At 32.8% G+C, this 25178-nt stretch overlaps 1 protein-coding gene across 3 annotated transcripts in view; it reads right to left on the reverse strand.

Annotated features, from left to right (window-relative positions):
• Positions 1 to 11291: 11291 nt before the first annotated feature.
• LOC118205341 (leukocyte elastase inhibitor-like) overlaps positions 11292 to 25178 on the reverse strand; it is a 44262-nt gene continuing 30375 nt past the window's right edge. For 2 of the 3 annotated variants that reach the window (XM_085819113.1, XM_085819114.1), the window contains exon 2: positions 11292 to 13022. In XM_085819113.1, coding sequence (XP_085675239.1) covers positions 11737 to 13014 — 1278 coding nt within the window. In that variant the 5' untranslated portion in view covers positions 13015 to 13022 and the 3' untranslated portion in view covers positions 11292 to 11736. Of the gene's footprint in view, positions 13023 to 23293; positions 23316 to 25178 lie in introns of those variants that run through there. The other variant, XM_085819115.1, reaches the window with a different exon arrangement.

Raw genomic sequence — 25178 nt, forward strand, 5'->3', positions numbered from 1 at the left:
CATAATTTCTTGTTCAGTTACAAAGTTCCGCTGTTCAAGTCCTATAATTGCTGTGTGGAGAATACCGACTAATTTGTCAATCGAAATTTTTTCGTTTTCAATAACCTCTGTCACTTTCTTCGCTATCGGAAGCGAATTATAATGATGGGGAATTTGATTTAAATCATATCAAAGACGGAGTACATCGAGATGAAATACTACATTTAGTAAGGAATTATAAGCCAAATAAAATAAAAACATCTGCCCTGAAGATAAGGATAGTGCTGACAGATCAACTTCCGATTCATTGCGTGCCGCGGCGTTAAAGATAAACAAAGGATATGCCTTTATTTATTTTTTCCAGCAATTCCACTTTTGTTTAATGCACTTCGAAACATACTTTCGCTTTGTAGATCTTTTACATATTAGTAAATATATATCAGAAATTCTATTTGACATTATCGAAAGTTCAAGCTTACTTTTATAAAATTGCTCTAACAGTCTGCAAAAAATAATAAGCCGAGTCCAATTCGAAGATTAAGGAATAACACAATTTGCAACATTAACTGAATTGGATAATTTTAGCTTAGCTTATACCGTCCGTTACACATTAAACGCGCATTCGTAAACATATTTTACGCACGCGCACATGCATATTCGCAGCCGTAAAGGTCTTACGCGCATGCATGAACGCGACGCATGCGCAGAAAGTTTGTAGCTTTGAAGTCCGGATTATGGGTGTCCGAATTAACGACTTTTGACTGTATTACTAAAATATATTGAAATGCTTTAATACATTTTATTTTCTATAACGTAGAACTTGTAAATTTTTCTGTGGCCGCAGCCCGCTAGTTCTATATAATTTCTGGTTCATGATTTGAACACTTATTAAAATTGTGTACTGATGTAAGTATTTCTTGATTAATCAAGTTAATTTTCAGGTTTCTGTGAAATACCAAATTTCTAATGAACCAGCACACCATAATTCTGATGGCTTTGTTTTTAGATTGAAGAATATCTCTTGTTTTAGAGTGCATCTGCAGCCCAGACAGGGAATCCATAAAGCATAATTAGCCGAATCATCTGTAAATGATTAATTCTCTTGGTATAAATAACGCATGTTCATAAAGTTTGTAGCTTTGACACATGCGCATAAAGTTTGTAGCTTTGAGGTCCGGATTATGGGTGTCCGAATTAACAACTTTTGACTGTATGAGTTAGTAAGCTGCACTGTAAAAAACCGTCCTTGGCCGCTTGTAGGAGTGCAGAATCGTTGGATTGAATTAATAATATGTTGATAGTCAGACCTTGCAATAGATTTGTAGAAATTATGTTTCTGAGAATTTTGTTTTGAAAAATCCAAATTATCCCACTGTAGGTTTTTGGAGTGATTTTTTCAGATTGGAGCTCCGAAGGAAAGAGTAGGATAGATAAGTGTAAAATAAAGAGTTCTTTTCACTTTTAGGTATAATATCGATTTATGACTAAAAATATGTGTAAGTCTCTAATAAATCAGACTGGATCAAATGTAAAGTAATAAACAGAGGAGCGTTATTCCACGCAATGTTTATTGACGAACACCAAAGACGAACTGATACATACATATACATAATTACGACATCACAGTTTCTTTTTACAAACACTACTGCCATCTATTGGCAATCTAAGGATATATAACCATAAACTTAATCTGTCAAAATGATGCCGAATGCTTGGAGGTTGGATTTTATTTCTACATCTGGTACTCGTATATCGGCATTTGTTATGACTGGTACGGCTAATCTTTGGAATATGGTAACAGGTAGTTTGGCGACATTTTGGTAAGGCGATAAAGGTTACTAGCTAGGACTTTAGCAGTGTACATGGATAAAGTCAAGAGTGTGCGCAATGCCATTTTTGTGCAATTCTGGGATGTTTTTTTAAGTGAAAATACGTCGACGTGTACATGGATGATACCGTGTATGTGCTATTCTTAAAACTGCGGCAAGCAGTGGTCGATTCTGCACTTTCTCCCAATTTCGCACCTAATCTTCGTCATGATTAAGCACTTTTGTTCCATAAAAGATCTAGCATAAGCGTTATTCTAGCAGCAGATTGTTGGAACAATGTTGAGTAAAAAAAAAAAAAAAAGCTTTTACTTCGTGAAAACAAAATGGCGTCCAAAAAAAACTGGCAGTGTGCTGTAGCAGGGTTGGTCGCCAAATTTTCGCCAAGTTACCATAATCCGAAGATTAACGATTAACGAAACTGTTATATGGAGAGGAAGAATGCAACGATTTTTGAAAAAGAATTCGGAATCTTCTAGAACAGTTCATTAGAACGAAACGGCTAATGTTACATTTCCAGAGGAAACGAAAACAGTGAAGTTACCACGTTTGCAAATCGGAACTTATTACGGAAATTCGTATAAATGGTTGGACTTTTGGAACCAGTTCGAAAATACAATTCACAATCATAGTGGATTGAGAAAAACTGAAAAAATTTGCGTACCTAAAATCTTTACTTGGCGGTAATGCTTTGGATGCCATTTCCGGTTTCGCTTTAAGTGACCAAAATTATGATTCCGCAATAGAAATATTGAAAGAACGTTTTGGAAGACAAGATGTTGTCATCACTTCGCATATGAATAAATTATTATCTCTTGAACCAGTGGGGATTATTTCAAATGTTAAAGCACTGCGTGAGCTGTACGATGAATGCGAAGTCAACATTCGAAATTTAGAATCGTTAAACGTTACTTCTGGAAGTTATGGAAATAGTCTCTGTCCTATCATTTTGCAGAAATTTCCAGAGGAATTAAATTTGGAATTTAATCGAAGTCGAAAAATGGAAGTAGGATTTGATATAAAAGAACTTATAGAATTCTTAAAAAAGGAAGTTAACTGCCAAGAAGCTGCAAGTTTAATGAACTCTGCGAAAACGGATCAGAAACCATGCATTCGTCAAAATGAACAACGCACGAAAGTTTATCCGAATTATAAACCAAAATTTCCGACTGCTTCAGCTTTATCAACAATTGGATACAAATGTACATTTTGTGACAAAGAAGATCATGCGAAATATAAATGTACTGAGCTGAACTCTGAAGAGAAACGCAACATTTTGAAACGTACAGGAAAATGTTTTCTGTGTTTTGGATGTAAACATTTAGCTATAAACTGTAAGAACAAACAGTTTTCCTGCAAAAAGTGCCGCGGTAAACATAATGAAAGTGTGTGAATAAATCCCACATCAGCTGTCTCCAGTGTAAAAAATAAGGAAACCAAAACATCGGCGGAAATTGTTCAAAATTCTTCTGCCAAAACTGGATCTAATATTATGCTTCAAACGGTGTATGCTGTGGCTGAGGGCAGAAATAAGAGTTGTATTGTGAGATGTCTTCTTGACGGCGGTAGCCAAATCTCTGCAATTCGAGAAGATTTATCAAGAAAATTACAATTATCAGTGAAAGGAGAAACTGTTTTAAATCTGCATACTTTCGGCGAGAAGAACGCGAAGCACTGGCGTCGAAAGTGTGTGTGTGTGTGTGTGTGTGTGTGATTACGGCAAAGCCTCGAGGGCTATCTGCCTAAGGGGAGGGATGCCTTCGTGGAGGACTTCCTAAGGGAAACTGGCTCGTATACACGTTACACTTGGGGAAAACCACGAAAACACCCATGCAGCCAGCCCGTTCGCGGGATTCGAACCTCAGACCGAAGTACCACTGGCGTCGAAAGAAAGTTGAACTTACGCTCCGAAATATTAATGACCCTGAAAAATACATAAATCCCGAAGTCATTGAAGAGTGCAGAATCGCCCACTGCTTGCCGCGTTTTTAAGAATAGCACATACACGGTATCATCCATGTACACGTCGACATATTTTCACTTAAAGTAACATCCCAGAATTGCACAAAAATGGCATTGCGCACACTCTTGACTTTATCCATGTACACTGCTAAAGTCCTAGCTAGTAACCTTTATCGCCTTACCAAAATATCGCCAAACTACCTGTTACCATATTCCAAAGATTAGCCAACAGTTTTATCCTGGTATTCTTGACTTAGCATAACTTCATTCTCAATCTCTTCCGAAGTTACTTTTGTTTCGATTTCGGAATCTAAACTTTTCAGTTCGTTGATTTTTTTCTATCAGCTGTTCATACAAATCCTCAATTATTTCAATTTTCTCATTTAGCGGAATATTATTTGCTAAATTCGTTTCGACGTTGATTATCAGTTTCGTAGTTAATTGTCTTACAACCGATCGTTTCCTTTTCAAATTTTCAAGAAAGCCCTCCATTTCCGAACTATTCAGTCTGTCGATTTTCTGGTTCGTAATAATCCCGGTTTGCAGGCACCATAAACAAAATATGTGTCTGTAATAAATCAGACTGGATCAAATGTAAAGTAATAAACAAAGGAGCTTTATTCCACACAACGTTTATTGACGAACACCAAAGACGAACTGATACGTACAGTGGTGGCCAAAATTGTGGACACTTTTGGAAATTTTTATGTTTTTGAACTTTGTATGCTTATAGAAAATGTTACGTTTCGCAAAATGCAAACTTGTATATATCATTTTAAAGAGAATTTATTACTGAATTCAATATAAAACACAAAATTCAATTATTTGCAATACAAAAAAGTTATATGTACTTTAATATAAATAAAAAACACAGTTATGAAGTGGTTTGTAATGTCTAGCTTTCCTGGCCAATCACTGTTCTTGTTCTGAGAACCAATCAAGTGTTAGTAACTGCCAGTAGAAGCTGACATGTTTACGCTTGAAACAATTCATTATTTTGCTTTGTTCTGTAGAAGGAGGACCTGTTTCTTATACACTGCAATTACAAGTAGGAATTTTTGTAAAAATTTTTAATATTTAGTCAAGAAGCAATGACATCAAATAAAAGAGTAGATTGGACACTTAGAAAGAGATGTAATATTATTGTGTTACGAGAAAGTGGTCTTTCCTATGCTGAAATTGCAAGACAGTTGGATGGTTCAGTGACTACATCTGGAGTTCGAAAGTTTTGTTTACGATATCAGGAGACAAATTCAACAAAAAAACAAAGAAGGAAAAGGCCGAAAAAGGTGCACCACATCTATTGATGACAGAAGAATAAAAAGACTATGTCTTCAAGATAGAAAAATGTCATCAGGGGCCATCAGAAGTGATTTGAATGATGCTAGTGTTTCTGTCAGTTAAAGAACAATCAGGAGAAGATTAACAGATGTTGGACTGAGAGGTAGAATTCCACAAAAAAAAAAAAGCCTTAATTTTCAGCAACGAAAAAAAAAAAAAAAAAAAAAAGACTACAGTGGGCAAAGGAACACATTAATTGGACAGATGATCAGTGGTCACAAGTTACATGGAGTGATGAAACTAAGATATCGTTATTCGGTAGTGATGGGCGAAAATATGTAAGACGTAGAATAGGAGAAGAGCTACATCCTGACTGCATTCAAGCAAACTGTGAATAACCCAGTTAGTGTATGATTTGGTCATGCATGTCAGCAGATGGTATTGGTCGCCTTCATGGGACACTGAATGCCAGAAAATGCATTGACACTATTCTAAAACCAAAACTTCTACCTTCCATCAGAGTTCTCTTTCCCAACAATGCTTAGTTTAATTTTCAGCAGGATTCTGCTCCTTGCCACACGGCCAAAATATCGAAAGAGTAGTTTTGTACAAAGAGCATTAAATTGTTGTCATGGCCAGGAAACAGTCCTGACCTCAATCCTATCGAAAATTTGTGGCACCATTTGAAAACTCTTGTTCGAATGAGGCTATAATTGTTTCCTTGGTATCATGTAATAACGCAAGAAGAGCTTAAAACTCTTCTCAGCTCAATGAAACGTCGGTGTGAAGCTGTAATCAAAAATAAAGGGTACCCTACTAAGTACTGATAACTCGCTGCAATCATCACTATCTAATGTATATCGATAACTATTATCGTTTAACTTTTTTTGTATTGCAAATAATTGAATTTTTTGTTTTGTTTTGAATTAAGTAATAAATTCTCTTTAAAATGATATATACGAGTACAAGTTTGCATTTTGTGAAACGCAACGTTTTCTATAAGCATACAAAGTTCAAAAACATAAAAATTTCCAAAAGTGTCCACAATTTTGGCCACCACTGTACATATACATAATTATGACATCACAGTTTCTTTTTACAAACACTACTGCCATCTATTGACAATCTAAGGGTACATAATCATAAACTTAACAATGACCACTTAAGCTCTAGATGGACATATAGGCGGCATTTTCTATGCTGAGCGCATAATTAACATGCTCTTTAAAATTTAACTGCTCATCCAATACGACTCCAGGATATTAACATAAATTATAATTGGGAGTGGACGGTTGTTTTATGTGAAGTTGATATTACGATTTTTGCAACATCTCCTGAATAGAATGACATTTGTCTGCGTTTAATTTTACTGCATCAGTCTGGCACAATGTTAAAATGAAATTGTAAACTATCTGTGGCATGTTGGGAGTTTCTAGATCTTTCAATGATAACAGTATCATCAGCATATTTTCCGATCCTTGCAATATAGGGGTTCCGTTGAGATAAATGTTGAAGAGTTCCTCTAATTAAGAAAAGGTGTAATCTGAGAGTTCCTCTAAGACTACACCTTGCGGTACAGCTCCTTTGATAATTTTTTTTACTCGACAATATATTCCCGATTCTGATTTGGAAGATGCGGTATTTTAAATATGAATTAAGAAGTAGGATCAATATTCGCGTAAGCTTTAACAGAGATAAGTTTGTATATTATTCCGGGATGCCAGATTCTACTGAAAACTTTTTCTAGATCGTGGAAACAAGCTGCAGTGCTGGATTTATTGGTGAACATATCTGCAATTGTTTTTACCACATTTAAAAATTGCATTATAGTATTGTGTCGTTGACGGAATCCGTATTGGTTATTCTTAATTATAAGATGTTCATTGATTCTATTTTGAATCGTTACTCGATATAGTCGTCACATGGTAAAAGCTGATAGTTCGGGTAAACGTGGTCTACGTTTACTTTGAAGTTTTTCTAAAAAGTACAATTGAACTCGTTTGAGAATTTATTGCAGTTTTCCATTTATGGAACCAAAATATAATTACATTAATTTTTCCTGTAATTTAGCATGATCATAGTGTAGATTTATTGATTTAGTTAAGCAGCATAGTCTTACTGATTTTTCTCGTATTTATTCATTTAGTATGGCGGTCTCGTCTGCATATTCGCACTCATTCCCGTTTGCTTCACCGTATGCGAGGTGAATAGCTGCCGATTCCTCGTACATGAACTCCGCCATAGCATTCATGAAAAGCTTCGGACGACGTTATCAAGGTAATACTTGAAGCGATGATGTGCAGTTTTCAAGGACACCGTTTACTCTGACTTTCTCTGGTACCAACTAAGAGCAAAGTATTGTTTCTTCTGAGTGCAAATTTGCATACGGTTAATTCTTGGTAGTCTCCTTGTTCTTCCTCGATGCGTTTCTACTTTCCTCTTTTCTGCCTCTCAGCTTGGAATGCGACCCTATGTATGTTCTATGGTAATTATTGCTAGTCTTGGTGGGTCCTATCACCCCTCTTAATTTGTAAAAGCAATTTAGAATCGCCCTGTATATTTTAACTTTGAGATTGTTACTTTCTGCTTATCAGTATGGAGAGATTCTACAATTTACTTTCTTAATGTTTTCCAACTTATTTGAGAATCTATTATTACAAGGTACGATCTTCTCTGCATATTTATTTGGCTTCTGAAAACCGCTTGTTTCGGATTCAGATTGATTTTCATCATTTATGGTTACCTCGGGATCTAGGTCTCTGAATTTTAGTGGTAGTGACCCGATTTAGAGATTTATCGTTCTTCACGTCGCTGGGTTTAGTTTTCTTATTTTGGTTTGGTTTATTTAATTATGGTAAACCACTCGAGAGCTATCTGCCTAAGAATAGGATGTCTTCATTGAAGACTTCCTAAGGGAAAACTGGCACGTATACATGTTATACAAGGGGAAACCCACGAAGATGCTCAGGCAATCAGCTCGTTCGCCGGAATTCGAACCCCGGAACAAATTACCAGTGCTCAGCGACTTTTACTGCTCGGCCGTGTTTTTTAATTGGAATTTTTGGGAGCTGTCCGTTTGATTGTGGGTGCCATCTTTTTACTGCTGGGAACTTAGGTATCTTTTACAGATGTATCGGTATTTTTAGATTCATGGTTGATTACATCCGATGTATTAGTTCATGAAGGAGTATTGCTCTCTTCAGAGATGACTTAGGTGACGTAATAAGGTGTTTATGCTTCGTAGTTCAAGAAAAATAAGACCTTCCCTTTCTTCCGATTTGGTACGTCCCACCTCAAAATACGTTTTGATGAGATGTTCGATTTCCTTAGGTGATCTTTTATTTTTTTCCGTTAACTCGTAGCTAAGAGAGCTAATAACACGTTATGTAACTTCCGCATAACGAAATATGAAGCAATACTTACGCAATCGGGATCGATATTGTCAATCGAGAACCAGTTTGATTATGTGAATGAATGATTAGAAAATAACGATAATTATCCCACAAATCTTTCCAACAAAACATTTTGTTTTGTAGACTATTTTTTTCATGCCGCATCACTGACAAATATTTTATGTCCAGCGCCACCTGTCGGCCATTCTTTTAATTATTTCTTTAAGGTTTCAATAAAACCACCATTTCATTTCAAGCTTGAATGTCAATTTTATGCTCTCTACGTACTTAATTCTCTGAATTATTGAATTTTTAAAAGTTAACCGACTTTTGGATTACTCTGCATATAAGAATGTTTGGTACAATTCCGTTATAAGGACCGTAAAAATATTGCCAAATTTTTGTTGATGCCAATGATAAATATGGTAACCATAATGCAGGAAAGCAAGCATAATAGTAAATGACGAAGATAATTATTTCAATGATGAAAGGTTAACTTCATATAATACATTTTTATTATTATAATTTATAAAAAAAGGCTAAACACAACTGAATGGAAAAATAGTAAATAGCCATCTCTGATTATTTTATTGCTATAATTTATAGACACGCCTAAACATAACTGAAAGAAATAGTAATTAACTGCAAGATTATTAAATTTTATGAAATGTTAATTTTCATTAATTTTTAAAAAAGGGCTACATATGAAATTAAACAGGGGGCATAAAATCTTTGATATCTCCCAACATTTCAGGGAAAATCAGTTTTTTGGTGCAAATGTCTATACATAAATTCCGACAAATAAGAATCGAACTGCCTATGGAGCAGTTACCAGATAGCGTTTATTACACCATTTAGCACTGCCCCACAGCCGCTGTTGTTTTCGTATGACGCCCACTTTCGGAGTTAATAAAACTGTTGTAGTTGAGAGGAAAATGTTCAAAGTCGATCTTTCATTGTTTATCCGACTTAATAGATTTCCAACAATCAGAGTAAATAGTGCTTCCTTGTGCGATATTTTCTTTTATGACGTTCAATAAGGTTTCTGCCGATCGATATGGAGCAGCGATTAAGAAACATTCATTTGATTCCCTGCACAATCCGCCTAAAACCAACTATAGCGGAAGAACACGTCCATAGTTATTCTATTCTTTCTTCTAGTGAAAGGGCTTTAGTTTGTGCTTCAACAATTTTCCCACTTCTGCTTATTAGCGACTTAGATTGAGCAATCAAAGCTGCGGCACACAATCACGCATCTAACTGTTCCGGTGTACAGTTGTATTGCCGTTCATCTTCAGTTGGAGCTAACAAAATACTAATACTGCCATCTAATGACACCAGAAATATATGAACTTAACGGCTGTAAGGAAGAGGATTTTGGGGCTTCCGAATAGTTTTGATTTTAGAATTTCAAATTGTTAGATCCATAGAGTTTACAAAAAAGAATTCAAAATTAAACCAATATTTCAATGGCGACTTACAAATATAAAACTATCTAAATTTACGCGCGGTTAAACGGGCACGTTCGCTAGATTTGGCGCATGCATTTTCGTTGCAATTTTATATGGTCCCTATAACGGAATTGTACGGAAGGTCTTTAATACTAAGGAAACTTAAAACCTCTTGTGCAATATTCCATGCCTGTGTAATGCTTCAAATTGAGATAAATATACCCCTTTAAACTGCTGTAAAAGACTTCAAAATGCTTTGGTTTTTTCCAACTGAAAAATCGGTGCATTTATTTAGTGTAGACTTACTAATAAATAATGTCATAGTGCTGGCAATGAAAGTGTGCGTCAAGCTGTGATCAAGATGATTGTACAAAATGAAAGCAATTTTGATATGGAAATTTCGCGGAAATAAATCACTTGAAAATCAACCGAGGCCTGAGTAGCTAACTGCCATTGAAAGTGAATACCGCACAGACATAGCTAACTGAATCTGATCCGTATCCAACATGTAAGGAACAATCGTAGAACTATTATAGGCAGCCAGAATTCCATATTGCCATCTCCGTACTCTAGAAAAGTAGAATTAAATGTATCGGTTACAATTAATCGGAGATCAGAAAACTGCAGGTGTCTTGATCTGCTCTTCGTTGATGTGACCTCCAAGAGCATATGCTGAATAGTGAAATTGGCAAAGAGTAAAATTTTATTTTTAAATATTTATAATGTGGTTGTACAAAACGGAAAATGTTATATTTAGATTATGGAATTGGTGTATTTTCATTATTTTACATTTCTCTTGAATTAATTTTATCACAATTCTACTCATTTATAATTTTATTCTGAACATAACTTAAGATAAACTGGGTCATTAAATACATATTGAAGTCTATTTTAATTAAAAGGTATTTTTTTACATAATACTATACTTGAAGCTACATTATTATAAACAATAAATTGCTTTTGTCTCATAATAAATTTAGAAATAATGAGTTATATTTTTAAATAAAATCTAATTTTTAGAACTTAAAATTGTAGAATTAATGTTTTGTAAAAATAATGAAGACCTTCCCCTCTCCTAATATCAACGTTTGTAATGCAAATGATAAATACGCAGTAATATTCCGTGTATAATCGATCTGAGAATTGATAATTTCGCATTCTTACTTCATTTGAAGTACATATTTTATCTCTGGCAGATATCTGTTTCAAAAAATGTCAAGTCTACATACTTACAAGTTATGACTGTCTTTTGCTGTACTAAAATTAGAGTGCATCTTTAATTCCTAAACTTAATTTCTGTGTATGCAATACTTAATGCACCCGGACCATCGCATTGAAAAATAAGGTTACTATATATTTTGTATGTTTAAATTTTCTGATGTGAATTATACTTCTGCAAAACAAATTTATAAAACAATCATTATTTAGGTTGCTTTTCTTTATCATACATACAAAGGTTTGCAGTATTAATATCAATAAAACAAAGTATTTTGAACAAAGCTTTATAGACATACACATAACCTTAAATTGGTTCACAGATGTATATAAAGTAATTATGTATTCTAATGAAACTGCGAATTTGAAACTATGACGCTTCATTTCTTAAGAATATCTAGCAGACACTAGAGCTGCCAGTAATGAAGATTCTAACAAATGAATTCAATGATATGAAAAGTTTCTATGTACAAAATAAGGTGGACTACAGAACAAAATTTAGAAATCGGTGACTGCAGCTGTTATATATATCTTAGTCTAGATGCTACAGTAACTCGTGATGTAAAGTGTTATGCTGCAAGTGCTTTGCGTTGTTATTAATAAAAATATCACAATGTCTTAAGGTAAAGACTATGAATCACTACCAAATTCAGGTGGTTTCTTCATAGTACCGAGAAAGAGAATAACATTGGAGAGATTGTCTCGAATAAAATATATGAACGGATAATCCGCGTTAAAGGACGCTGGACCAATGGGTCGCGCACTTCGAGAAGTTATAATGGCTGAAGCGGCTACAGCTTCAGTTCCTTCTTCATTTACGTCAATGAAACTCTTGTGAAGAACGGCATCAACAGTAAATTCTTTTCGTCCAGTAAACCCAGACAGATCTACTCGTCTCGTATCAAACAGAGTTCTCAATCCCATTTTATTCAGCACCATTGAGAGTTCAAAATTATTTTCAATTTTAAATTTTGGAATAGTTACCATAACTTCTCTTGGATACATGTCGGCCAGCAAGTTTCTCAGGCGCTGAGGTGTTAAATTATTAGCGAGGATGTCTACGCCATTATATCGATTGTTGGGAAGAAGAATCGTCATACTTAAATCATTGCCAGCATATGGCAATTCAAGAGCGTAACACTGAAGTTCTTCGTTTTTACCGTAAAGAAATCTACCTCTCGTTTGCATCATATTGACAAATATTTCCTGTCGTGATGATGTTGTGAATCTACGACGTGCTGTTTTGTGTGCTTCAAATGGTTGCTGCCAAGCTTCTTTAAAATAAACTGCATTGGCTATAACCATGTTAGTAAGAGAATGAATTCCGTTAGCAGGAACTAAATCCTTGATTTTCTGTTGAGTTTGTTTTTCGACCCAAGAATTGATTGCATCTCTGGCTTCATCAGGCTTCTTGCGAAAGTCTAAAAACGCAATGTCGCTATCTAGAATTTCTTGAATACATTCTTTAAATTCGGTACCGTTTTGGAAGTATATACGATTAGCAGAGTTATAGCCACCACCGTTTGAAGGACTCTGCTGGTTAATATTCCAGTTTTGTATATTTTTAAAGGCTTCCCACGTTGTTATTTTATCTGTATCTTCTATTCCCAAAACGTTTTTCATTTCTTGCTCCGTAGCTCCACGGGCCCCAATATACGCAACCATTAAAGCTGACCAAACACTATGGGGACTGAAGAAAATTCCTTTTGAATCTTTATTTGATCTTTGGTCTGTATTAAGTGTTCTCAAGAGATCCAGACTGAAACGAGTGCTGCCTTCAATAAGGTTATGCACAGCAGCTCCTATGCTTGTTTCGTTGACAATGATATCATTAACTGTTATGCACTGACTTTTGATTGCAGTGATGATGCAGAAGGAAACAATTGCAAAGAGTAGTTTACTGGCCATGTTTATTCCTGAAAGAAAAACGTACTATATGAAAATCTGTACATAAAATTTGACAAAGATATAGTTCAAGGTTAATTTTTATTTCATATACAAGGACATAACTCGTAAAACTGCTACTGTGAGAAAATACCTTTCTGATATGCAATTTTTTCCAATTCTGAATGATAATTCAAACATATTGCTACTTGAGAAAAGTTAAAGCTTAATTTTTAGGATTCAAAGTTTCAGAAATATTAACCGTATCAGATCATAATCAAAAAATCAGATCTAAGGCATTTTAGCATACTTTAAAAAAAGTAAAACCAAAATCAGTTATCTTTAATGAAGGATGACATGTTCTGTGGATGCTAGGTTCAAGTTTGTAAGTATTAAAACTGTTCCTTCAGCAAGTGAGCATTTTATTTCCTTAAGTCCCATCAATAAAATCCCCGAATTATGTCCCAACAGGGTTTTTAAACCCCAATTTTAAATTAAAAAAACAGTGAAAAGTATATAACATCGTTTAAGTTTAATGCGAGGTGTTTCTCACGCATAAAGAAATAATAAAAAGTTACTCTTTTCAAAACAAAGTAATTTGTAACATAAAAAGTAATTCGGGTCTTCGTGACATCCCTCCATACAACAGCTTTGTCATTTCTCATTACAATAAATAATCACGAATGTTTTTTAGTCCAAAAAGGGGCAATTTGGCCCTGAAAGACTTAATTTCGTTTTGGCATTTTGCGTTGAAAACCTGAAAAGGCCGTATCACTTTTCAAATCGTTGCCACCATATATTATCACTCGTCTTATATTTAAAGAAATTAAATAATGAATCTGCATAAATGTATGTATATTTCTCGCATTGTAATAAAACAACGGTACCTAGAGCCATCAAAATTTGAATAATGTAATCTTCCATAGATTATGGGCCCGTGGAAGCCCTAATTTGAATTTTAAATTTGTTTTATTATCGATTTCATATTTTGTAACACTTCAACGAATTTTTGATTAAAAAACTAAACGATTTCAAAGTGAGCAACGGCAACACTGTACGAAAAAAAAACATTTTATCTCCAGCGCCCGAGACTGTATCGGAAATTCTAAAGATATGTTCATTTTAAAATTGCGATATTGGTATTGAAATGAACTTTATAGTTTGATTGCGTAGAACATGATATTTAAAAAAACCTCCCCTTTGGACGTAATTTAAAATCTAAAACCGTTCAGATTAAAAATTTTTATGATTGTGTGTACGTTGCATTTTTTATTTCTTTCAAGAACTTTGCCTAGGTATTCACTACGCAGATGAATAAAGACTCGACTTCCTATCTATATCGTAATTCGACACGTCTTTCCAAGATTATTTAATATAAAATAAAAGATTTTCTACTAACAGCTAAAGCATCTAAGATTTATAGTCAATTTTACGACAGCTAATAATTCTTTTAATGTACTAATGAAAAGACCGAAATATTACGAAGATATCCGTGTATAAAATTTTGAGAATAATTGCACCGTTTTGAAAAACTCATGATGCTAATAAAATTAGTCTTCTGAAAACATAATACGTTATTAGTTACTGAACGCTTTGAGGCTCTCATATTTAGCGTTATTATTTAACCTAATTTTCATATATGAAAAATGAAAATTTTATGCGAGAGAATAATAATGCGAAAATTCTCAAATTTTACAAATGAGGTAAAAAGAACAAATATCAGAAAATTGGATTGATCCACTGACTCAGTGCAAGATTTGAAATATATACAAGATTTACTGGGAGGGCTGACATTTGTGGAAACGAAATAATCTTATCTGCTACAGAAATTTAATTCTCCATTTATTTGTTTAGTCGAATGCAGGAAATTGCGCGATGGTAATTAGAATATCTTCGTTAAAATGCTTTGAAAGAGCTATTTCTTTTCGCATGACACGTATATAGGATCCATGATTCTACGACTTCTGCTCATTCCTTGAGCAAATTTTCAGAACAATTCACCACATCAGTTAAACAGTACACACAGTGTCCACAAAAGTTCTTATCCGGCCTTTATTGTCGCAACCAAGCGTTGGATGTAGACATAATTTCCCGTTACAAAAATAGTTTAAATGGCGCAAAGTTTCACGTTTCCATATTTTTTAATTAAAAATGAATGCATAAAATGCGAAATCTCGTTTTTAAACATTCCCCGGACTCTATATTTAATATTTAGCAAAATTTTGTATTCGCTATAAAAAGTAAAACACAAATTTCTGAGTCCCGTATGACAAACATTGACGGAAACAAGAGTTAAAATCGGAACCATAATTAGGGGCAGTACACAAATTAAAAAGCGAAATTTTTGCATGTATACATAACTAAAAATAAAATCAGTTTAGATAAAGGCTTCTGATGTTAGGTGATTAACTGACGATAATTTCTTCGCAGATTGTTGTAAAGAGGAATACTAATCGTATGTTTATCAATATAAAATTTTCAAATTGGGGAGCTTACTCACAGGATTTTATGGAATTTGCATTTCAAAAACACCGGTGAACTTCAGTATTGAGATGCAGGCAACTCGTAATATTATTTACATTAATTGAAAATGAAAAATATTTGTGCTCTAATGAATGTTTTAATAATTGCTTGATTAAGATTCTTAAATAATCAAACTTCATGAGAGTATTAATAACGCATTAAAAATACAACTTCGAAAACTTATAAATTACTTGTGAGAAAATGCTTTCGGCATATGTATCGTAATCACAAATAATATCATCGAATGGCATTTAAGAAGAAAAAAAATCAACCTCGAATTATTCAAATTTTTAACAGACTATCAAACAAATCGAATAATGACGTCCAAAAAATCACGAATTTTGAAATTAACTATCTCGGTCAATTTTTGTCGTCCGCGACTTAAAACATTTTGTGCTGTATTTATTTATTTATTTATTTATTTTTTAATATAACGAGTACAACATTTTCCCATGTACAAGTATAGGGAATGGAGAAACGCATGAAAAGTTAGATTTAGTATTTTTTACGAAATTGATTTCTTTTAATTTTAAAAGTGCGAAACATTAAGTTTTGCGTTACTTAAAACATTTTTGTAACTGGAAATATACGTGTACGACCAACGGTAGTGAAAATAAAATAATGGTAAGGAATTTTGCGTACACGATGTATGTTTAGCTTAACAGGTATCGAATAAATGTTTATAATTCGAAAAGCATTTACTTTCTGTAGAAAATATTTAGTATCATTTTATACGGTACGTAAATTTCGCAACCTCTGCTTGTTTTTGTGACCAGCGCAGGATTTACGTACAAGCTACAGCTTACGGACGGCCCCGCCCCAAATTTATAATATTGAAATATAGTACAACAGACTTAATAAATATATTTAAAATAGACTTTATGTACCCTAAGCATATTTAAAATAGCTTAGGGCTCATCAAGTGTAAATCCGGCTCTGTTCGTGACAGAATCCCACGACCAGAGCACGATTCTACCATGCTGATCACCAAGAAGTCCGGATTCAACATCTTGTGGGCTGCATCAAACACCCAGTTTTCTCGTTTCTCTATTTCTGATGTTTGAACGAACTTAATGCACGCTTTCGGCATAGTCATGCTGAGATTTGTTTGGGAAGAATTTGAAAATCGCACCCATAACTATCATGTTAGAAAAGGGGCACGCAAAGAATATATGAATTTCAGGTAAGCTAGCATAATCTTTTAAGGATGTAAATATTTCAGTTATGTTATTAAAACCTTTTCATAACACTTTTCCTTAGAAATGTCTAAGAGAAATAGAAGCTTTGAAAATATTACTTCTTTTAGGCTAACTCCCTATGTACAAGTACATATCAGTTAGTTAACGAAGCCTTGTGTTATGTGATTAAATATTATCCATATAAATCTGAAGCATTTTGTACTACACGTTAAATGTTTCATTAGAAATTCTATACGATCTGAAAATGTCTCCGAAAAGACATATACTTGGTGTTAAATTTATATAACGTTGCAACCCAGATAAAATCCTCTTTATTCTAATTTTTATAAGAATTTAAGTAGAAAATGTACAACAGATTCCATGGTGTACAGGTAGAACACTGCCTGCTAATTGTTGTAAAATGACCATAATGATGGTTAGTTATCATGAAGGACATTGAAAGAATTATAATTGTGGGCAAATTTACTGCGAGTCTTGAATAGTTTTGAGCTTTTGAAGGTCAACTAGGCGTCGCACAAAACCCGGTTGATATACCACACTGTTCTTTTCGTTGTATTTTTCCTTTTCATCTCTTCCACTGTTTTCGAAACCATTTAATAAATATTAGCTTGCTCTAATTGCAGTGAGAAAAATGAAAAGTCATTTTTATTATTATTTCACCTTCCTCTATATACCCCTTTTTTTTTTTACTGCGTACTTGCTAGCGCAAGCATTGCGAGAAACAAGGGCGATAGGCGTTACAAGAAATTTGTACCGTTTTACATAATTCCTTCGTAAAAAAGTGAAACCATATGGCGTCAACGTTCCCAAGGCCATCATCTATGAAAGTTACCATCATTATTGAAAACAAATAACTGCACTAAATATCATCGACAATCATTCTCCAAGCCTAAGAAAACCAAAATTATTTGGAAAAATGAGTGGTCATCTTCGGGAGGTTCCCTGCATCAAAATTTTAATCGAGAATATTAAACTTTTATGAAACAGAATATAAAGCAACTTTCTGGTGGAAAAATGTACAAGGGCCTCAATCAAAATACGGAGAGGGTTAAAATAGTATTAGTAAAACACAGAATTATTTTTTTAATGGCCGGGTGCTTTATTTAATAATAGTCACTAACCTTGCGCCACTTTAAGGGCCCATTTCATTATAGAAGCAACTAATAAGTGGTCACCGTTGCCTCCTATGAAGGGACGGACAGTTACAACCATGCCTTCTCCGGGGATTCGAACCCGGGCCCATTGGTATCGCAGTCAGGGTCACCAACCACTATACCCAGCTGGGTGGCACGAATTCAACAACAGACTTCATTGCCAGATAAAAGTTCTCACTGTGGCTCACATTAACAAGTTTGTGGATTATTACAGCTTCAAACTATTAGTTAAATATTTTGAAATTAATGAAATTAAACTAGAACTTAGCGCTATATTTAAAGATTAAATTATTGCTTAAAATAATATTAATGTTAATAGTCTTCATTAACCGATATTATTTAAGTCTGGTACTTAAAAAATTTCACATATTTCTGAAATTAAATAAAATAGTTTAAATGGAAAAATAAATTTTTAATTTGAAGAATGGAAACTTGAATTAAAAAGAAAGAAAATACCACTTCAGATTTCAGCGGTTACGTTTTTTTATAGAACTAGTTGCCTGTCAATTTTTCTTCGTTCCTCATATCATTACAATTTTTAAATAACGCTACAGTTTTCGTTAACCAATTTTATTCATGTTTGATCCTTCAAAAATTTCATATATTATTGAAATTAAATCAAAATAATGGTAATACTAATTAGCATAATAGAAAAATAATCTGGCATTTTAATTTGAAATTTTGAAGTAAAAATGAAGAAAACCCATTTTAAAGTTCTGGTTTTACTTTTCTATGGAAGTAACTCTTAATAAGAAAAGTTCCCTGCATCTTAATTTTCCCCCCCTTATATCGAATGAATGACTAGTTAAGATTGCATGGCGGGAATATACAAAAATTACAGAAGAAAGCGAGTAGAATTACAGAATATCAAAAGAAAATACATTTATAAAAACAGAGCACATGCACCTCGCAGAAATAAGCAAGAAACACCAAAGCTATGCTCTTAGCAATATATATTCTACCATTTAAGTTCCAAGTTCTGCCAGAGGTGCTGATAGTCGTAATATTTAAGTATTTCAGAGAATAGTTTTCAGTTGAAATCCCGAAGACAACAGTATTGTTTATTTTATTCGTAAAATTCATAACGCATATACATAGAATTTTTTGTAAATTATTTACAGTTGATAAAGTTCAAATCCTATTGAATTCAAAATTTTTCAGAACAGCTTTTGAACTTTCTCAAGAAAAATCTGCCAGGGTTCGTACACAATTTTGCACAAGGAAATTAATACTTTTAAGGACTTAAGGACCATTAATGAAAAAAAATTAAGGACCTATGAGCAAATGGAAACTGAATAAATTCAATTGAAGATATTATCTATGCCTGAATTTCCCTTTTGCAATACATCCTAAAACTAAAATAGATCCCTAAGTAGTACGCATTATTACTAAACATGAATTAACATAATTGTTAACAAGTTTGAGAATAAAATAAACTTTGCAATTTATCAAATAGCATTAAATATTTTACACTTGTAATTGTTGGTCATATTTGAAAGTAGATAAGTGACATTTACGTCTTACTAAAAGTTAGCTTTATGTTGATTTTTTTTTATGTCTCATTTTGTCATACTTGGTCAGTCTAGAGGTTTAGTAAATAAGCAGGTAGATTTTATGTCAAACTGCATAGTTAAATTGAGAAATAATATCATAATCAGCATGACTTATAACAAAAGACAATGTTGTCAGCACTGCTGCTTGTCTAGAGAGAGAGACCTGCTGATTAGAACAAACCTGAAAGGCCTGATGTAGGCAAGGTTGGCAAGTGTTGAAAAAAGTTAGGTTCTGTTTGATGCAGTTATTGTCGTAGCTTCGTGTACAGTTCCAGATGTTGTAATCCAGTTAATATACTTTAAGGTTCCAATAAGCCATTAAAGCATCAGAGGTAATAATGTGTTTTGTATTATTTTAAGTCTAAGTAGATGCATAGAATATGTTTTACTTGAATTTTTACATTTTTATATTTTATCTTGTGACCACAGTGAATATTAATGAAAGGCAATAACTCGCTTTAATATGTAGAGATAATTTTTAAGGGTACACAACTAGTTATAAATAATTAAATTAGGTAGTTTGATAACCTTAGTCATTATGGATTTACATGACCACTATTAAATTTTATTTTTTAACAATATTTTAAAAAAGCCCTATTAAAATCAAAATCTAATAAAATTTCAGTTTAAAGTATGTGTAATTTATGACACAGATTCTTAAACGATATTAAGATAATTACGCATTAAAAGCTACAGAACATTTACGTTTTGTAACAACAACAGTCAACAAAATATTTATCCGTCATTTTAATTTGAACCTTCCCAGACATTTTGGCTAGTTTATATAGATTTCCTTCTCTTTAAACATCTTTTCTAACAATTCGAGATTTGTCTCAATGTGCAAATCAGTGCTCTCGCTAGTTTCTGCGTCTTTATCTCCTAACTTGTCAACCTCTCCACAATGTATCTATGAGGGTTTAATTGATCTGGTAAAAGTTAAATAGTCCAAAACTCCCGACAGGCGTGAAGCATATTATCGCTTTGTATGTAATTAACTAATACCAGATAAAGGTTTAAATAAGCCTCTTATTTAAAAAGAGCTTAGAACATAAAGGCATGTTCTGATGCTAACAAAATCAATTACAGCTCATGGTGACGTAATTAAACAAAAACAGTCAAATTCAAACTAATAATGTGGACTAGTGAACAAAGATTATACAATTTAATTTGGCTTAGTAACTCTATCATATGAGGAAATAGAAGTAGAAAATTATAGTAAAGGCTCAAATTATAAACTATTGGGTAATTTACATAATAATAACTACACATTTTTGAAGAATAATTTTCTTTATGTATTCAGTTTCTTTCTTCAAAGCATTTCCTTTTCATTTTAGAATTTTTGGATTTAATTAAGGATTTCAGTTATTCTAAAAAACACTAAATAGAACGTACAGAAAAAGCGGCTAATTTTATTTCTTTAGTAATATGAACATTCAGAAGCAATATGAAATATATATAGTAAAGGACGGTTACAAAGCTGATGTGGCAGAATTTCTAGAATTTAGTGACACACCGAAGAACAAAATCTAGAAATGGCAAAACGTTTAGAATTTAGAGCAGGCATTGGAAGCAGAATTTAGATAGGCACTAGGCATCAGAGTTTAGGATCCACAGAGATTGCATCAGGTGGGAAAATGCCTATTTCTAGCTATGTGTATGATGCATTAAGAAATATTAGATGAATCTTAAATTGTAAGTTTTCAATTTCTTTATTAATAAAAAAATCCCTTTCTATAATGCCTGCTCATGGGATAAGATCAGAAGCATTTTTGATATTTTCCATGCTTTTGTGTAGTGAAAAGTAGAGAAAATAATGAAAAGATAAACATGTTAAGATTCTAGTATCAGAAATAATACATTCAAATATGTTTTCATTGTTCTTCCAGACGTTCTCCAAAAATTAAGAAATTCAGCGTAAACTTTCTGTAAAATACATCCATTACATGTTGATACTATGGAGACATTTTTCATTGTCATAAATTTCTCGAATCTTCTAGAATCGTGGGTCTATAAATCTTGCCTTCAAATCCTTCTAGACTTTCCAAGCTGCAATGTCTTAAAATTCTAAAGAAAATTATCCCTACCAATTCTGTAACAGCAAAAAGCCAGAAATATTTTGAGAAACAATAGGAGGGAAAAGTATAAAATAATTTTATAGAGAAAGATGCACATTCAGAGAATTTTGAATATTCTGAGACAATTACATGGGAAAAACTCTTACTATGAAAAATTAAAAACAAGACATTTTTAATTAATTACATAGCTAATTTTGCTTTTGCTAAGAGCTCTTTCGTAAATTGTGCTTTATAGCATTATAACTTGTTTATTTTTCAGATTAAAAATATTGTATGATAAGTTGTCAAAATGAAACTTTATAATATTACAACGAAAAATAAAAATGTTTCATTTTAATGTTATTTTTTAAATATAATTTCAATATATTACCATTATTTTAATGAAATTTATTAACGTTCTCGGAAAACAAAAAATTCTCAGATCTCGGAATTAAAAAGTTTCTATAGAAACTAATCTTAAAATCGCCAAAATGTTGAAAAGTCGCCAAATTTAGAACCGTTTAATAAACGAATTCACATCCCCAAAAGCGAAAAGTTGTTTAAGAGCTCTTTACTAGGAGAAATGAATTTCGAAATGATTATGTTTCACTTCTTGCTTAGAAACTCGAGTATCCCATCATTTATACTAGAAATAGAAACAAATTATAACTCATGAACCCATTCAAAAGATAACCATATATACGGCAGTGAATCGCCAAAAATATTCCTCAAAATGCTAATTCACACTCAAAATGACAGTCGTAAAAAGACAAATTTCAGATGATTAAAATCAAGGACCTTCTGCTGATTTTGGACAAAATTAAGGACTTTTAAGGACCAAAAATCGATTCCAAAAAATCTAAGGACTCTTAAGGACCGTACGAACCCTGGAATCGCAATCGAACTGCTCAGTTGGTGATGTTCAAGAAAAATCTCAATTGAGCTGCTCAGTTGGTGATGTATGCAATTTGAATTTTGCTTGCATTTTCTTGGGAAGAGATTTCACATTTTGTGGTATCGGAAAATAGTAATTTTTTTATTATTACATTAAAATACTCAGAAAACGAAGATTATTTTCAAGTGCCCACTGCGCTTTAATGCATATATAAGCTTAAAAATCTCTAATTATAGAGAATTTGATCGAGAAAAATTCGTTTACTTCCTTTTAAATTAAAACTGACCGCAATTTTCAAGAGCAAATAATAGAATTAATTTGAAAAAATATGGGAAAAATAAATTACATCTGCTACGCAATAGTTTGGAAGAACTGGAGATATCTAAGCAAAATATTAATTTAGGAATCGATAGCATTTCATTTCATATACATTACCTATGGCCGTATTAAAAGAATTCGTCACCGTTTTATTTTCAATGAAAAGAAATTTTATTTAAATTTAAGAAGGGTCAGTTTTTCAGTGCACTGAGATTTCACCTTTACATAGTCACAGATCTTATAGATTCATAAATTAAATTACTTCTTGAGCACTTAAGATATTCAATTAGTAAATTACAGGAATATTAGTTTAAGGCAAAATAAGTTTAGTATTTCCACTAAAATGATAAAATTTCCAAGATTTTCTCTATGCAAATAAAACAAATAAAACGCTGTGCTCAGCACCCATACTGCACCAACTAAAGATTTTCATTGCAGACTCAATGAATACATTAAAATAAAAATTCCATATTCACCACCATTTAATTGTAACAAGGTATCAATAAAAGAAATTAATTTTGTTAACTCAAATCAGTTTCTTACGAATTATACGCCATTGCATTAAGTGTAGCTTAGTTTAAAGTTAATGACACTCTTTAAAGCTTACCTTTAATTGCAGAAATAGTCTTATCTTCATGAAAATAATGCTTAAAATTTTTACATAGCTAACTGTAGCTTTAAGTAAACCTTCGTTTCTAGAACATTTTGGAAACAAAGAGCTAATCACTTGTGATTAAATGTGTTGGACTTTACTCATTTATACACAAAAGAATTCTTTCGAGAGTGACGCAGTTCACCATTTCCTGTGATGAAAACGGATTTCCTTAATTGTGATGCTTTTCAAAACGACAAAGTCTAAATTAGATGTTGCGACGCTTACCTTTTCCTTCGGCAAAATTACGAAACGTACGATATTTATAGATCTTGAATATTCATAACAATATTGTAGTAGTTAACAAATAGCGCTTCTTTACGTACCACCGTAAACAATAATCCTTTGTGCACCTAATAATGAATTCTTTAAAAAATTACAGTAAAAATGAAAGACGTTTCCGTCTCCAAATAGTGTCTGATATTATGCTTTGAAGAATATTTTATAAAACAGTAAAGTAAAAGTTCTTGCGATTAGAATCCAAGCGGAGAACGTTTTAATTTTCCAAGCAATCAAATTCAAAGCACGGGGGTTTATACGACATCATTAATTTAGAGACGCTATTTATAAATTCTCTATTAAATCCTCGCCTTATAAATATTTTTTATGACAAGGCCTGGAATGCTAATTCTTCATGTGTATCGCTTGTAATACTTTAGAAGGCGGTATTTAATGCACAGCGCAAACACAGATAAAATCTTAAGCTTTGCGTTTGAATTAAATGCATGAAACGGGAATAATTAATATTTCATATTCCAGCAGGAGATTCTTGAGATAAGAGGCTTGTTAGTCTTCTCATGGCTTTAATATGATCTGCCCTTTCTCAGTCGTTTATTTCATTGTACTGTTTAAGACTAGTTAAATAAGTAATAAAAAACATTGTTTTAATTTGAAATTTTTGGTCTTTTATGTTCCATATTTTTTAAGTTAAATATAGTATACTGATAACGTTCTTATTCCGTTATGAAATTTTCCAGATTAGAATGCTTGATCAGTACATTACAAATTAATACATCAGTTACATGTATTAAATGTAATAAACATTCAAATTATTGAGAAATATGTACAATGTTTCTAAAAGTTCAGTTAAGTAATGCGCTGTTTTGATTCGACATAAGATTTTATATCAAGTCGAATCGCAAAGCATCTGAGAAATGATAAGTTCAGTGTTGCCACATGGTGAAGAACATAAAATGAAGGATTTTACTCCTGGCAGTATTTTCCAAGTTGTGGTGGGTGAGAATGATAGATTAAAGTAAGCGAGAGGGCTATCTGCCTGCTCTTGAAGGACTTTTCTCAGAAACACAGTCTCGTATCCACATTTCAGTTCCAGAAAACCACGAAAACTCCCATGCACTCAGCTTTTTTGCCAGGTCCTTTCGCCGAGCCGAATCCAACTACCAGTGTTCACTTCTTGATCGCTAGTGGGCGCATGAAAGAAATCATGTGGTAACATAACGTAATGCAATTTAACTGAATATAAAAAACTGAAAAAAGCTACAGATGTTTCTTACCGAAATTCCGGATGTTCTCCCACCTCTAAAATATAACTTATGGTTTAAACTAGTTCGTACTCGACGTCAGTAGTAGTATTAGAACAATGCAAAATATTTTATCCATATTAAAAGAGATAAGTTTCCTTTAAAACAGTCATTCATTTTGAAAAGGTAAGGTATTTTCTCCGAGTTACAAAGAATAATTTAATGTTATTTCAGTTATTATTTAGCCTATGAGTAATGAATATAACGACTAGAAATCTTCAAAGAATAACTCGATTTATTATAATTTTGAATTTCTGAATAGAAGAGAGAAAATCTCACGATGTGATACAAAAATCATA

The sequence above is a fragment of the Stegodyphus dumicola genome, chromosome 6 (genome assembly GCF_044657685.1).
Source record: "Stegodyphus dumicola isolate Sdum_Otavi_A_Nest chromosome 6, ASM4465768v1".
NCBI classification, from domain to species: domain Eukaryota; kingdom Metazoa; phylum Arthropoda; class Arachnida; order Araneae; family Eresidae; genus Stegodyphus; species Stegodyphus dumicola.